The sequence below is a fragment of the Poecile atricapillus genome, chromosome 17, assembly GCF_030490865.1.
Source record: "Poecile atricapillus isolate bPoeAtr1 chromosome 17, bPoeAtr1.hap1, whole genome shotgun sequence".
NCBI classification, from domain to species: Eukaryota; Metazoa; Chordata; class Aves; order Passeriformes; family Paridae; genus Poecile; species Poecile atricapillus.
In genome coordinates this window covers 4,292,081-4,305,396 of record NC_081265.1, presented here as the reverse complement: position 1 = coordinate 4,305,396, position 13,316 = coordinate 4,292,081, and the positions used below count along the sequence as shown (strand labels likewise).

The 13,316-nt window shown below is 42.6% G+C and overlaps 1 protein-coding gene across 1 annotated transcript; it reads left to right on the top strand.

The window, feature by feature from the left end:
* Window positions 1–12: 12 nt before the first annotated feature.
* Window positions 13–11,921, top strand: SCPEP1 (serine carboxypeptidase 1). Its single transcript, XM_058852334.1, has 13 exons — window positions 13–159; window positions 1,105–1,250; window positions 2,090–2,179; window positions 2,884–3,039; window positions 3,503–3,577; window positions 3,795–3,867; window positions 4,758–4,795; window positions 4,976–5,104; window positions 6,586–6,670; window positions 7,428–7,541; window positions 8,200–8,337; window positions 9,632–9,795; window positions 9,903–11,921. The coding sequence occupies exons 1-13, from the start codon at window positions 108–110 to the stop codon at window positions 9,966–9,968; spliced, it is 1,326 nt and encodes a 441-aa protein (XP_058708317.1). The 5' UTR covers window positions 13–107; the 3' UTR covers window positions 9,969–11,921.
* Window positions 11,922–13,316: the final 1,395 nt, after the last annotated feature.

The window sequence follows — 13,316 nt, the reverse complement described above, 5'->3', positions numbered from 1 at the left end:
CAGCAGGAGGAGGAGGAGGAGGAGGAGAAGGGGCAAGAGGCGGGCACGGGGGGCGGTGCCTCAGGGCGGGCCGGGCCGGTCCCGTGATCGCGGGAGCTGAGGGAGCCATGGGGCCGCTCCGTGCTGGGGTCGCGCTGTCCGTGCTGCTGCTGGCGGCAGGTACGGGACGGGACGGGACGGGACGGGACGGGACGGGAGCGGAGCAGGGCCTCCGGCCACGGCGCTCCTGGGTGCCGCAGCCGCTGGCGGGCAGGGCCTGGGCTGAGCCGCGGGAAATTTCGCTTGCCGGGATGGCGGTGGGGAGGGACGGAGAGGGTGGCGAGAGTCCCGGCGGGAGCAGCAAAGCCAGGCCGCCGTGGCTTGGAAAAGCCTTATTGCTCCTACTCCAGTGCGCTGTTGCCTTCTGCCCTGATCCCTGAAATTAATGGATGGAGTGTCAAAGGTCTGTTCCGTGTCCGAAATGGACCGTAGACTGACCGCGTAAGGTGACCAGACTTTACTGGCTTAAATGAGTTTAAATTATATTTTAGATTCCTTTAGAAGTGACCCTCTGTCTGTCTGCATCTGCTCTCCTTGGGGACTGTGAAGTGATGCGGTCTCCACAGACACCCAGATCAAAGTACCGGCATGAGCTCGGTTGGGTCATGGAGCCAGTAACTCCAAGGCTGCCGGTTCGATTCCCGTCAATTCACTAAACAGTTGAACTCGATTTTTTTACGTCCCTTTATACACAGAATATTATGTGATCTTTGTCGCAGTTGCAGCTGGTTACGGGAGTCATTCCATTTGGGTTAGTGGGGTTGTGCCTTCAGCCCAGGCCTTGAAAACACTTGAAGAACAGCTGCGATTCCGGCGGCAGCTCTAAAGCCAGGCTCTGATAAGGAAGCACTTAAGGAACACGCTTCGTTCATTGATGATAACTCAGCTGTGGGTGGGGGTGTAAGTATAGGCGCCTAGGTTTCTTATAGTAATTTTTTTAAATAGCAGTACCAATTCTATTTATCACACCCAAGATTGAAATGTGATGTTTTGGAACAATTCTGGTGGAAAGCCCAAAGCTGAGCCTTTTTACCTAGCTAATTGTTATTTTTATTTCCTCTCAAGGTGTAGTTCTGAGGCAGCCCCAAGAGCCCAAAGAGGTGTGGGGATATGTGGAGGTTCGGAGCAAGGCCCACATGTTCTGGTGGCTTTACTATGCAAATAATCCAATCCAAGACTTCACAGAATTACCTCTCGTCTTGTGGCTTCAGGTAAGATGTGGTTAGAGACACCTAAGCAATAGCTCTTTCCATCTGCACCTGGTTCAGTCTTATGTCTGATGTTGTGCAGCTCTATTGAAACAGAATTCAAAACTGCCTGGTTCTAAATGCCTCACCCTGTGAATGAGGTATTGAGGGTGGAAAAAACAAGGATGATTTCATTCTGCAGTTGTGGGGTGTCCTCAACTGCCCACCTTCCATCAAGTTTGATTGCAGTAACAGAGGTTGTTCTTATCTTTTATACAACAGTAGTATTTTCTGTGCATTGTAGTTTCACAGCTCCTTTGCTGGAGAGTTTGAAGTCTAAACAATGTTCAGAGAGAGAGAGAGTAGATAAAATAAAATTAGAGATTTAGGATGATTCCTAAATGAAAACAATCCTAGTCTGATAAAAGTGGTGATGTGTTCTCCACAATACATTTCAGAAGTTAATGTTCAATAGAATCACTTGAGGACTTGTTCTTATTATTTCTGGGTTATTTCATCAGAGTGAAACCCACAAGCTGTACATGCTGATTAAGCTAATGACTTGCAAAGCCCCAGTCAGCAGATAGTTAACATTTGTACTCCATATTCAGGGAATAAGGTTTTGAAACTGTGCTCACATGGCAGGCAGCTCATCAGAAGCTCTCACAAGTGGGTGACTGCTTCTCTGTTGAGTTCTTGCTTTCAGAAATGTGTACACATAACCCAAGTAGTAGTGCAAAAGCCATTTTTAAAAATTTACAATCTGTCATTCTGCTTACTGGCTGGTTTGTATTTTTCTTCCATCTGTCTTATCTATGCCATGCTGCCTTTTAACGTCTTTGTCATTTGGTATTTCCCTGTAGGGAGGTCCAGGAGCTTCAGGCTGTGGATATGGGAACTTCGAAGAGATTGGTCCATTAGACAAAGAAATGAAACCAAGAAATACAACCTGGGTACAGTAGAAAGTTCAGCTTCTAACTACGACTTAGAAGTGATTGTTTGCTTGTGTAAGCAGATGATCACTATGCAGAAAACCCACAGAACAGTTTTTCATTTAAAGCTCAGTAGAACTATAATATTTCAAGTTAAAATATTGTAGTTAATAAATTAGCTTATAGGAATGGCCTTGTTTAGAACTGAGGGGTAGACATATTAATTTGATTTGATAAAATATGTCTGGTCTTCCATGAAATTGTGAAATGCAGCTATCTGAGAAACAGAGCAGGGAAGTTGTAGAAAGTGTTATTTGAGATCACAGCTTCATTGTGTGCAGTCACAGAGCTTTTTCTGGGTGGCTGGCATGTAAAACCTATGGTTTGTAATTACAGGTCCAGTATATCCTTCAAGGGAAAACAAATTACAGCTGCCTGTAAAGGTGGAAGTTTAATTAGAGCAATATAGTTGTGCTCTGAGCTACGAATAGTCTGAAGTACTCCAGAATTTCCTAGACCTGCCCCTGGCTTACTGGGAGTTTTTGGATGTATTTCTGGTTACAGATTGGGCAAATTGAACGACTTTATGTTGCACCTAATTTTTCTGCTAGTTTTTTCAGATCCAGGGATTTGCTGCCTCACTTAATCATTTGTGCCATCAAAATTAAATTTTTTTTCAGGCGCTGAACTGAGGTTTTATACAAACTTTCTTTCTGCTTCTACAGCTGCAGGCAGCCAGTATCTTGTTTGTGGATAATCCTGTGGGCACTGGATTCAGTTATGTGGATGACTGTAGCTTGTTTGCTCGAAACCTTACAGCAGTAGTTTCTGATATGATGGTTTTTCTTGGAGAATTCTTCAAGCATAGAACAGAATTCCAGGTAAGTGAATTGAATTCTTGTTTATTGTTGTATATTTTCTCTGCTTTTAAATAGTATTCAATAAGAATTAGGGAACAGACTTCCAGATGAGCTGTGTTTTGCTCCTAGGTAGTGTTTGGTGCAGTTATAACCACTGTGTCTCATTTTTCACCTTTCAGGAGTTGCATCTTGATTTTGGGATTAGTTAGATAAGCATTGGGGTGGATTATTGTCTCCGGAGTGATCTGAGCAGCACATACAGGATCACAGCTGCTTATAGTTCCAAAATACTTCAGAACCAACCCCAGCAGATCACCAGGATGTTATGGAAACCTTATATGCAGCTTAAAATAAGAAAAACATTAAATGTTTGATGGTGAGAGGTGAACAGCCAGTGCCTGGGTTGTGTGGGATGTGGGAGATGGTTGGAGGTATCTTCTGCCCTCTGCCCAACAAGTTCATTGTGTGGTTTTTCTCTTGCCAGACCATCCCATTCTACATATTTTCTGAATCTTATGGAGGTAAAATGGCTGCTGGGCTTGCTTTAGAGCTGCACAAGGTATGTACTTGAAGGATATAGTTCACTTTTCACTTTTAAACCTGGGGGTCTACAAGTAGTTTTATTTTCTGGAATACACTGTCCCTATTGCTTAATTCACAATGCTACTTACTTTTTTCATTTACAGAAAACTGATTCTACAGTCATGAGTAGCTAACTGAAATGTTATTCTTTGTTTGGTTTTTGTTTTGTTTTGTTTTTCCTCTTATTTACTAAGGCTGTTCAAAAAGGGACCATAAAGTGCAATTTTATGGGGACTGCTCTTGGAGACTCCTGGATTTCTCCTTTGGGTATGTTTAAACACCTCAGACTGTAGATGATTTGTTGTTGTTTTGTTTTGTTGGGTGTTGTAATCATTCCATGAGTGCCTAAAGTCAAAAGTGCCATACCTGCCTTAAGTGAATTAACTCTCTAGTCTGGTAAATCAATAATAAATGCTCAGCCTTGCAAGCTGTGACTGAAGAGTCTCTCTTTAAAATGTATCTAGATTAGGAGAAGCCAGAGAGTAAGGTCAGTGAGGAGCACACTTGCATCTGGAGGGATGGTGAAATGTCCCTACACATCTCCACAGCCTCTGAGGTGTTTTGTAAGAGTCCTGTGCTTAAATACAGCCTCCAAATGATTCACAACTGGAGGAGGACAAAAAGCAAGTTAAGGGCTCTTGGTCCTTCAGTGGGACTGGCAAGTGCAGGCTTCACAGATTGCCTGCAGCAAAGGACAATACGAAGCAAGCTCTTACCTGTCTGCCATCAGCTGATCCTTGAGAATTTACAAAGTTGTTCCAAGGCAGATTTATTTTATAATTCAATTTTTCCCTTGTGACTTTTCAAACAGATCAGTTTAGATAATTCCCATCCTCTTGTTAGACTTCTGCCCATGTTCTGGTGATGTGCTGCAATGCTGGGGGCAGAACATTTTGGTAAAAGCATGTTGGTTGCTTTAAATAAATTTCACTGGTTAAGTCATAGGGGGTTAATGATGTTGCAGGATTTGTAAAGAGCTTGGTCTGTGGTACATAACCTTAGGGTTAAACAGAGCTTACTGTACCTTTTTACTGATTAATTCATCTCCATTTATTTTTCTAATAAATATTGTTGCCCCAATAAAGGAAAAGTAAATTAAATCTTATGTCAGTGATTGATTGTCTGTTTGATGTTTGAAATCTGTTCTGTTTGTTTAGACTCTGTGCTGTCCTGGGGGCCCTACCTTTACAGCACTGTAAGTAGCTGCTTAAACTCTTGGTCCTCACGTGATCCCTTGTGCTGCCATACAGCACAAATGGGTGAATTTTAAGATTACCTCTTAGCCTGAATAAAACCTCGAAAGCATGGAGGCTGTTTGTAATAAATGGATGTGGAATTGTAATTGAAGCTGTCGTTCTTTGTGTTTGTCTTCCAGTCTCTCCTCGATGATAATGGTCTAGCAGAGGTGACTGCTGTTGCTAAAGAAATAATGGATGCAATAAATAAAAATCAATATGGGCTGGCCACTGAGCTCTGGGGCAAGGCTGAAGGTGTCATTGAAGAGGTGAGATCTTTGACTGATATTAAGAACTAACTGCTGCCTGAGGAGGCACATGATTTCAAGTTATCCTTTCTATGAGTGCTAAGCTGGCATGAATTCTCCAACCCTCTGCCCAGTCATTTTTGCCAGCATTTGTTTTATCCCAGTGCTGATATAAAGGAGTGTTTGCTATGCCCTGCTGGGTGAGTGACAGAGAAAGTGGGCAGGACAGAGCCCTTGTGGTCTTCTAGTACTGCACTGAGGTTTCAGCATACAACTAGTCCTCTTGACTTCCACAGTTTCAAATTAAATAAACTATATCTCCTGGAAAGCTTTGAATATTGAAAACTGCATCCAGCAAGACACAAATTTGAAGCTAAGCATACATCTCTATTTGAAGAACTACAATAGGTGCACAGGATGGAAAGGAACCTCAAGCTATGGTCTGTTACTGTGGGACACTGCATCTTGTTACTTAGAAAGTTCCAGCATGAAAGTTTGGTAAAGTTTTGCTTTTCTCCAGTTTCTGCAGTTAAAAGGTTGCTCCAAAATCTCATTCTTTACATGTAAGGCTCTGGCTTCCTTGGACAGAAAGGCTAATCTGGAGCCACTTCCGTTTTTTATGGTCTTTTTTTTGGGAGTTTTTATTTTGGTTTGGTTTTTTTTTTCTGTGTTTCATAACTGACAGTGCCTTGCACATGGTTGGTTTCACTTCTTGCTGTTTGGAAGGAACTTCTGGTTCCTGTTTTACTTGTCAAATCTACTTGGCTTCCCCTCTCAGTAGTGGTGGTGCTGGCAAGTGAAGGCACTGCAGTTCTTCTGGGGTTGCTATTGTGAGCTGATTTCTGACCTAAGCATCAGAACTTTAAAAACTCAAAAATTCAGTGAAGCAGGGCTTCAAGAATGTGGAGTAACTTCTCTAATGGCAGCACTGCTCACATTTGCCCTTGGATGCAGGCAGCCTCTGTCAGCTGCATCAGAGCTGCCAATCTGCAATGCCTGGGCACATCCAGCTGTCAGCAGCTCCAGAAGAGGGGTGGCTCATACCCATCACCACCTTTTTGAGGAAGCATTTTAGATTTTGGAGGTTTTGTAGGTTGGAAGGATGTTGAGCAAGAGCAGCACCAGACCAGCAGGGGCTGTCTGAAGGCATCACCTGGCACTGCAGCTCTCTGTCATGACTAATGCAGGGTAAGACTTCCTGTAGCTTCACATCTGCTTCAGAGGAGTAAATAACATCTCTGGCACAACCCATGTATGAACAATACAGGCTTGAGGAATCTCTTTTCCACTTCTCAAAGCAAATGTAGAACTGAAGTTTTTCCACAAGTATCTTCCTGGTGTGCAGGTAAAGTGACAGGTCACAGGGTCCTTTATTTAGGATTTACTTGGTTTTTTTATTCTTTTTTTTTTATTATTATTTTTTTCTTCTTTTCAGGAAAGACTGTTCTTCATCTCTGAGAAATGTTTTTATTAGTGTTACTGAAATTATCTTGTGTTTTCAGAACACAGACAATGTGAACTTTTATAACATCTTGACTAAAGAGGTTCCAGAAGTGAAATCAGATGAACAAGAAAATCTCCATCTCAGTAAGTTGTATTTAAATACTTGAACTTCTGAGGCCCTGTGTTTCCAATCACATACCTTCAACTCTGACAGTGGAAGGAGCCTCAATGTAGCACATCCTTTAAAAGGATGTTGATACTCTCTCAAGCAGAACTTGTTTGCTGTTGCACAAATAGAGACAGATAGGAATGTGGGACAGCCCTATAGATGACACCTCCACCTATATATTCTGCACAAATTATAGCAAGGAAGCAGTCAGTATAATTGCAACATCATTTTATGACCTTTCAAGTTACTTCCTCTTCCTGTCTTTCATTTTGGTCTTTAAAACAGGACACAAAAGTGTCTCATCACTATAAACAGTCTAATTAAATTCTTGCTTCATGATTTTTGTGCGTCAATGTGAAAACCACACATGTAGAGTTTCATTCAAACTCTTTTTCTGTTGGCTTCATAAGGGAACAATTAGCTCCTGAAAGTAAAACATCACCACTCAAAAATAACTGGTCTGTTGAGAACAGCAAAGTGGTTAAAGCAGAAGCTGATGCCCAGAGAAAGTGCAGTGTTAGCCAAAAGTAGGAATGGATGGGGTCTTCCTGTACCATCCTGCCCTAAATAAGGGTTGACTTCAGTGGTTTCTAGTAAAAGTAAGCAAATCTCTCTCTGTGGTGTTGCATTTTCATTAGAAAAGTGTTTGTTGGCCATGATTGAAACTGAAGATTGTTATCTGTGCAGGATGGTGTCTGAAGTATGATCAAAGCGTGTTTTCTCTTTTTTCAGTGCGGCTTTACCAGCGCCATGTCAGAAACATGCATCAGGGCAGCCTCGATGAGCTGATGAATGGGCCCATCAGAAAGAAGCTGATGATCATTCCTGACTGTGTGAAGTGGGGAGGTACTTTCCTGTCTGCTAGTGGACTTGATGAGTCCATTACTGTTGTTTACAGTATTGCATGCTGTAGGGAAATACTCTGGCAACTGGTCACATTCAGTGGTCATTATTCATGGGGCTAAGGAGGGGATTTGTTCTCAGAAATGAAAATGTTGTGAGACAGGCCTGTGGGAGCAAGTGTGGTTCTGGTTCTGATTCTGCTATTAGAATCTATGATATAGATATATATCATAGAGATGATAACTATCTTTAGTCAAGTAACTAAAAATACAGGGGGAGGGAGGAAAATCCTCTATATTTCAGGAACTGCTTTCTGTCTTTCATGCAGTCTTGCATAAATTCCTGTCAGCTTTTCTTTGCCAGAAGTCTGGTGTCATGTAATGATGCATCTTATGGAGGAGGGGTATGAAACAGGCTTAAAGGACTGATGTCAGTGTGTAAATAGAAGCCAGGAACTACAGCACTGTCTTTGAGCTCCAGTGGGAGCACAGCTGCTGTCTGGTCCTCCTGTTCCTCAGACTGATACATGGTGCCACTTTGGGCTAGGGCTGGTTTTTGTGCAGCTGTGAACTCCATTTCAGAGCCTTTAGCCTATGCTTCTGTCCCAGCCTGGGGACAACATCCTTCATCACTTAAAATTTGTCTTTCTGCTTCCAATCAGGTCAGTCCAAGCAGGTCTTTGAGAACATGGCTGAGGACTTCATGAAACCCGTCATCGATATTGTAGATCAGCTTTTGGCAGCCAATGTCAATGTTACAGTCTATAATGGGCAGCTGGACCTCATTGTTGACACCATGGGTGAGGAACTTCTTGCCTGGGGGTGGAAACAGAATATGTGATGAGTAGAATGTGGAGCTATCAGTATATTATTGCCCAGATTTCTCCAATCTCCTGTCCAATCTCTTATCTAACTAGCAGTGCATAAATACTAGAGTCATAAATGAGCAGCACTTAAGATGTTTTGCTTATATCCCTCTGAGTGAGGCAAATCCTTTACCTCCATTATACTGTTGAGAAATGGATCTGCAACATCAGTAATTGGTTGTTTCAGTGAAGCTAATAATTCACTTAATCCTCCTGGATAGGCACATAGATGTGTATGTGTGTATGCTCATTCATAGGCAAAGAATGCTGGTGATTAATGAGGGAGGGTGCAGTGGAAGAGTGATCACACCTGCTCTCAGTGTAGGCTCCTGCACACCTTGGGCTTTGTTTGCTGCTTGCAAGATGTTGGTTTGGTGCAGGGGCAGTTTGGGAGCCTGGCCAAGCGCTGCTGAAATGCCTCACAAGGCTGCTGTGCTCCCTTCCACTGGTCTTTTCTCGCTGAGTTAAAGAATTTGCAGTCACAGAATCCACAAACATCTTCCTATGTTGGGAAAGGCTTTATTCCTTATATGTCTCTGTCCACTTAGATATTCAGATGCCCTTCATGAGCAGCACAGTAATCAATAAATCCAGGAAACACAGTATTTAGGCTGTCAAAACAGATTAGCAGTTAGTGGTGCTTTAGTTCACATTTTGGTCCAAAATTGAGCTGTAGTAAATTCTTTCAGCAGTTCACAGATAGGCTAAAGCTTTGTCCCCCTTGGAGTCCTGGAATTGATCTTGTTGCTGTCTTGCCCTGCCCCTTCTCTAGCAGCACCTGGAATACAGCCTTTCCAGTCTCCCTTCAGTGAGTGTCTAACAGAGAAATAGTGCCTCTTCTGATTTCCAGGATGGGGGACTTGTTATGGCTGATCCTTCTCTATAGCAGGACATTCAAGATGTTTGAGGTGCAAAGTGAAATATGTTGGAATTTCTAGGGCTGCAGAGCCTCCAAGAAGCACATGTACAATCCTAAGTCCATTTCATACACACCTTCACTGTTTACTTATTCCCTTCTCCCTTCCATTGGTTTCAGTTTGTCCTGAATTTTCCTAGGCATAACAAAATTGTTTTTAGGATCTGAGCACACAGACTCTTCTGCTACCTCTGCTGTACTGGTATCCATTAGAGGGGGTGTCCAGCTGAACTGTACTCCCAAGCTGCTGTGGAACCAAGTATTGGTAATTTCCCAGTATTGGTAATCAATGCTATCTCTAATCTCCTACAGGCCAGGAGGCATGGATCCGGAAGCTGAAGTGGCCTGATTTGGACCAGTTCAGCCAGAAAAGGTGGAAGGCGCTGTACGTGTCTCCAGAATCCACCGAGACAGCTGCTTTCCACAAGGCCTATGAGAACTTTGCTTTCTTCTGGATTCTCAAGGCTGGGCACATGGTAAATAATGAGGTCCTTGGGGTGGAATCAGCTAGAAGACTGAAGATGTGTAGCTGCTGTCTGGTTCCTTATAGCAGCTGCTTATCCTGTGCTTTTCTCTGTGCTAGGTACCAGCTGACCAAGGAGAGATGGCACTCAAAATGCTCAGGATGGTGACCCAGCAGCAGCACTAGGGGAAGGGAGGTCAGCTGGTCTGGCTTCCTGCCCAGCACCAGGCTCTGGAGGAGTGTGAATCTGGGATCCTAAGCCAAAGGAGATACAGTGGCTGTTTGGACACACAGCCTCCCTCGTCTTGCTGATACTGTGCACAATTGCTTGTGGAAAGGCATTTTTTTTCCTTGAATGAGTTATTGCTTTTGAATTTTTAAGCTGTGATTTGCTGCCTTAACACTGTTCATAAATGACTCTTCCAGAGGGAAGTCCCCTGTCATGAAGGACAAGCCCTGAACCTTTGCCTTGGAAGGATTTTGTGCTCTTGCCCTTCCCTGAATGCTCCCTTGTCTGTTTACACACCAAGAGTAAAACTGATTTGACTTGATTTGCTTTGTGTTCCTCTGGGAGAGCTGACCTGCTTCATGAGGCTGTGGAATGTTCCTTCCATTGTCCTCAGGCTTGAGTCACCTGTCTGGATTACAAGATGAAGACATGGAAATGCCAGGACAGAGGACCTGCTCTAGAGGAATCACAGTTCAGCTCATCGTACTGAGATGCCTGAATTAGGATCCAGGATTCTTCAGACTTCCTGTGCTATGGAGAGAGAAACATTGCACAGAGGAGGATTTGACCCTTTTCATCTGACCATTTGTTTCTTGTTTCCATTCTTCTTAATTACTACTACTCAAATTTTGCCTTTATTCTCAAAACCTAAAGCACATCCAGCAGGAATTCCTGCTTTTCTGTATCCTGAAGCAGAAGGCCTGTTAATACTCTCTTGTACCAAAGAGTCCCAACAGACAGGAGCTTCTTAAAACCTTCTGGGTTTAGCCAGAAGGAAAGGAGCATTATTTGAGCAATAGCAGCATAATTCTGAAAGATTATAGGAGTATTTAAAAGAAGGATATACAAAATCTTGATCCATGTCTTCTAGAGATTTTTTTAAGTCTCATAGAGACCTATTATTTAGAAACTTTTTTTTTTTGATAATACATAATCAGGAAGAGACTTGGTCAGACATCATCTGACTTTTGCTATGGAGCATGAAGTAGTTGTTTTTTTATTGGTGTCTGATAGGAGACACAACAGTTTCTTCCAGCTGTCAGAATCCTAAATAAATAGCAACCTCTCAATTACTCCAGGCACTGAAATGGTTATGAAACACCTGATAGTATTGTCTTGGCAAGAACTGAGGCACAATGCTGTGTGAGCACACATGCAATCACCCAGCAGCTCCACTACTGGCACCTAATAATTGCTTTCCTTTTTCATCTTCCCTTCTTGTATTCTTGAGAACTTTAGCAATGCAAATCCAGATTTGGTTTTTTAAACACCTTTTTGAATAAATAGGTCTAATTCATCTCTTCAGCATCACATTGATTTCAGTGCTTGAAAATGACATCTTTTCTGTTTTGGCTTTTAGATGAACAAGAGGAGTTGCTACCAGTGTAAAAATTTGCATATCTGCATTCTTGGAATATTTTAAAATAATTTGCCTAGCAAATCAGTATGTTTTTGCCTGGGTGATGTGCTGGTTTGGGCTGGGATAGAGTTAATTTTCTTCCTACTACATAGTATGGGCTGTTTTGGATTTGTGCTGGAGATGCTGATAACACAGGGTTGTTACAGTTGTGGCTGAAGAGTTCTGACAAGGCCTTTTCTGCTCTCACCAGACCTCACCAGTGAGGGGTCGTTTGGGGGCACAAGGACTTGGAGAGGACACAGCCAGGACACAACTGACCCTCAGTGACCCAAGGGATGTCCCAGGCCAGGTGGTGTCATGCTCACCTGGGGGAGAAGAGGGAATGGGGGCACACTGGGGGTGATGCTGTTTGTCTTCCCAAATAAATGCTGCATGTGATGGAGCCCTGCTTCCTTGGAGACAGCTGCACACCTGCCTGCCCATGGGGAGTGGTGAATGAATTCCTTGTTTTGATTTGCTTGTTGCCTATTAAACTCTTTATTTCAGCATATGACTTTTTTCACTTTTACCATTCAGTCTCTCCCCCATCTGTCTCGAGGGGAAAGTAAGTGGACAGCTCTGTGGTGTTTGTTTGCTGGCTGGGGTTAGACCATGAGTGCAGTTTGAGTTGGCTGGCCTGTTATATATAATATTCTACATAATAACCTAAATTAATATGATAAGACTTGATAGAGGAAAATAATTGAGAAGGTGGTCTCTCCACAAGAGCATTTAGTGCTGTTCTCACCCCTTTTTATCAAATGGGACATTGATTCAATTGCCATGGGCTGGTGCTCAGTCACAGGCCTGAGGCATCTGTTCCTTTTCCTGCTTTGTTTTAGCTTCAGCAGGTTTTTCTCTTGGCAGAGACAGCTTGTGAGGAAAAAAGATGGTGTCAAGAAGGCTGGTGGTAATGATTTGTTGGTTTTAGGGGCTATGCCAAATCTAAGTGTGCTAGAATAAAAACACTTGCCCATGGAGACAGGCTTTTAACTAGGGTTCATTTAAATGCAAACAACAAAGCAGCAATCCGTTAGCATCAAGGAAGATTTGTTTTATTCCAGTAAAAGCTTTGTCACTGGTGTGTCACAGCTCTAGATCATCACAAAGGTAGGTCACCTGTCCAGCAGATGCTCTAAGAAATCAGTTGCTTTGAAAGGAGTTCAAGTCCCACTGTGTATCTGATTGGCAGTGACATATTTTGTCCACTTTGATTTCATGCACTGTGCCTTTTCCAGATATGAGCAGTCACTTGGAAAATCCATTAGAGTGATTCATTCTAAATATTAATAAGATGTTTTACAGATGCTGGATCAGTCAGAAGAAAACAGTGTTTGTATTTCATCCTCTGCAGCTGCAGGCTCTGATTGCATAGGTAGCCTGACAGCCACTGACTTATTTTACTCACCATCAGTTAAAGTAAATTTTCTCAGAAACAAATCTGTTAAAAATCGGTAATTCAGCACTGCTGCTTCAGCATAAGGAGTTTTGGCTTTCTATAATAATCTGCCTTTTCCAAGCCAGAGAAAGAAACCTGGAAGTTTCTTACAAAGCCACAACAAAAGAATGTCTGTGTTCTGAGGAAAGATGGAAATCTTGGAGCACTTCATTGTCATGTTGTGTCTGTTATTCTGTAAATATTCTTATGTATGGCAGCAGAATTTTCATGTGTCACTTCTGAACTCTTGAGACATACTCATGTTTTTCCAGAAGGGATTCAGGAATGGAGTAGTGATTTATCTGGCCCACAAACTGATGCAGAAACAGTAAGAACTTGAATAGAGCGGAGTTCACCCTAACAAAGATTCTCTGAACTTGGTTTTAGCATTTGCTCTATGATAGATTTGATAGTTAAGGATAGTTATAAGTCTTGTGGAGGAACAAATGAACCATTTGGTCATTTCTT

Bases quoted from the DNA above. Each gene is read 5' to 3' on its own strand.
- SCPEP1 (XM_058852334.1), top strand. From the start codon at position 108: ATGGGGCCGCTCCGTGCTGGGGTCGCGCTGTCCGTGCTGCTGCTGGCG. The intron at 3,578-3,794 runs GTATGTACTTGA...TTATTTACTAAG, and splicing joins TTGCTTTAGAGCTGCACAAG to GCTGTTCAAAAAGGGACCAT. The intron at 7,542-8,199 runs GTACTTTCCTGT...GCTTCCAATCAG, and splicing joins TGACTGTGTGAAGTGGGGAG to GTCAGTCCAAGCAGGTCTTT.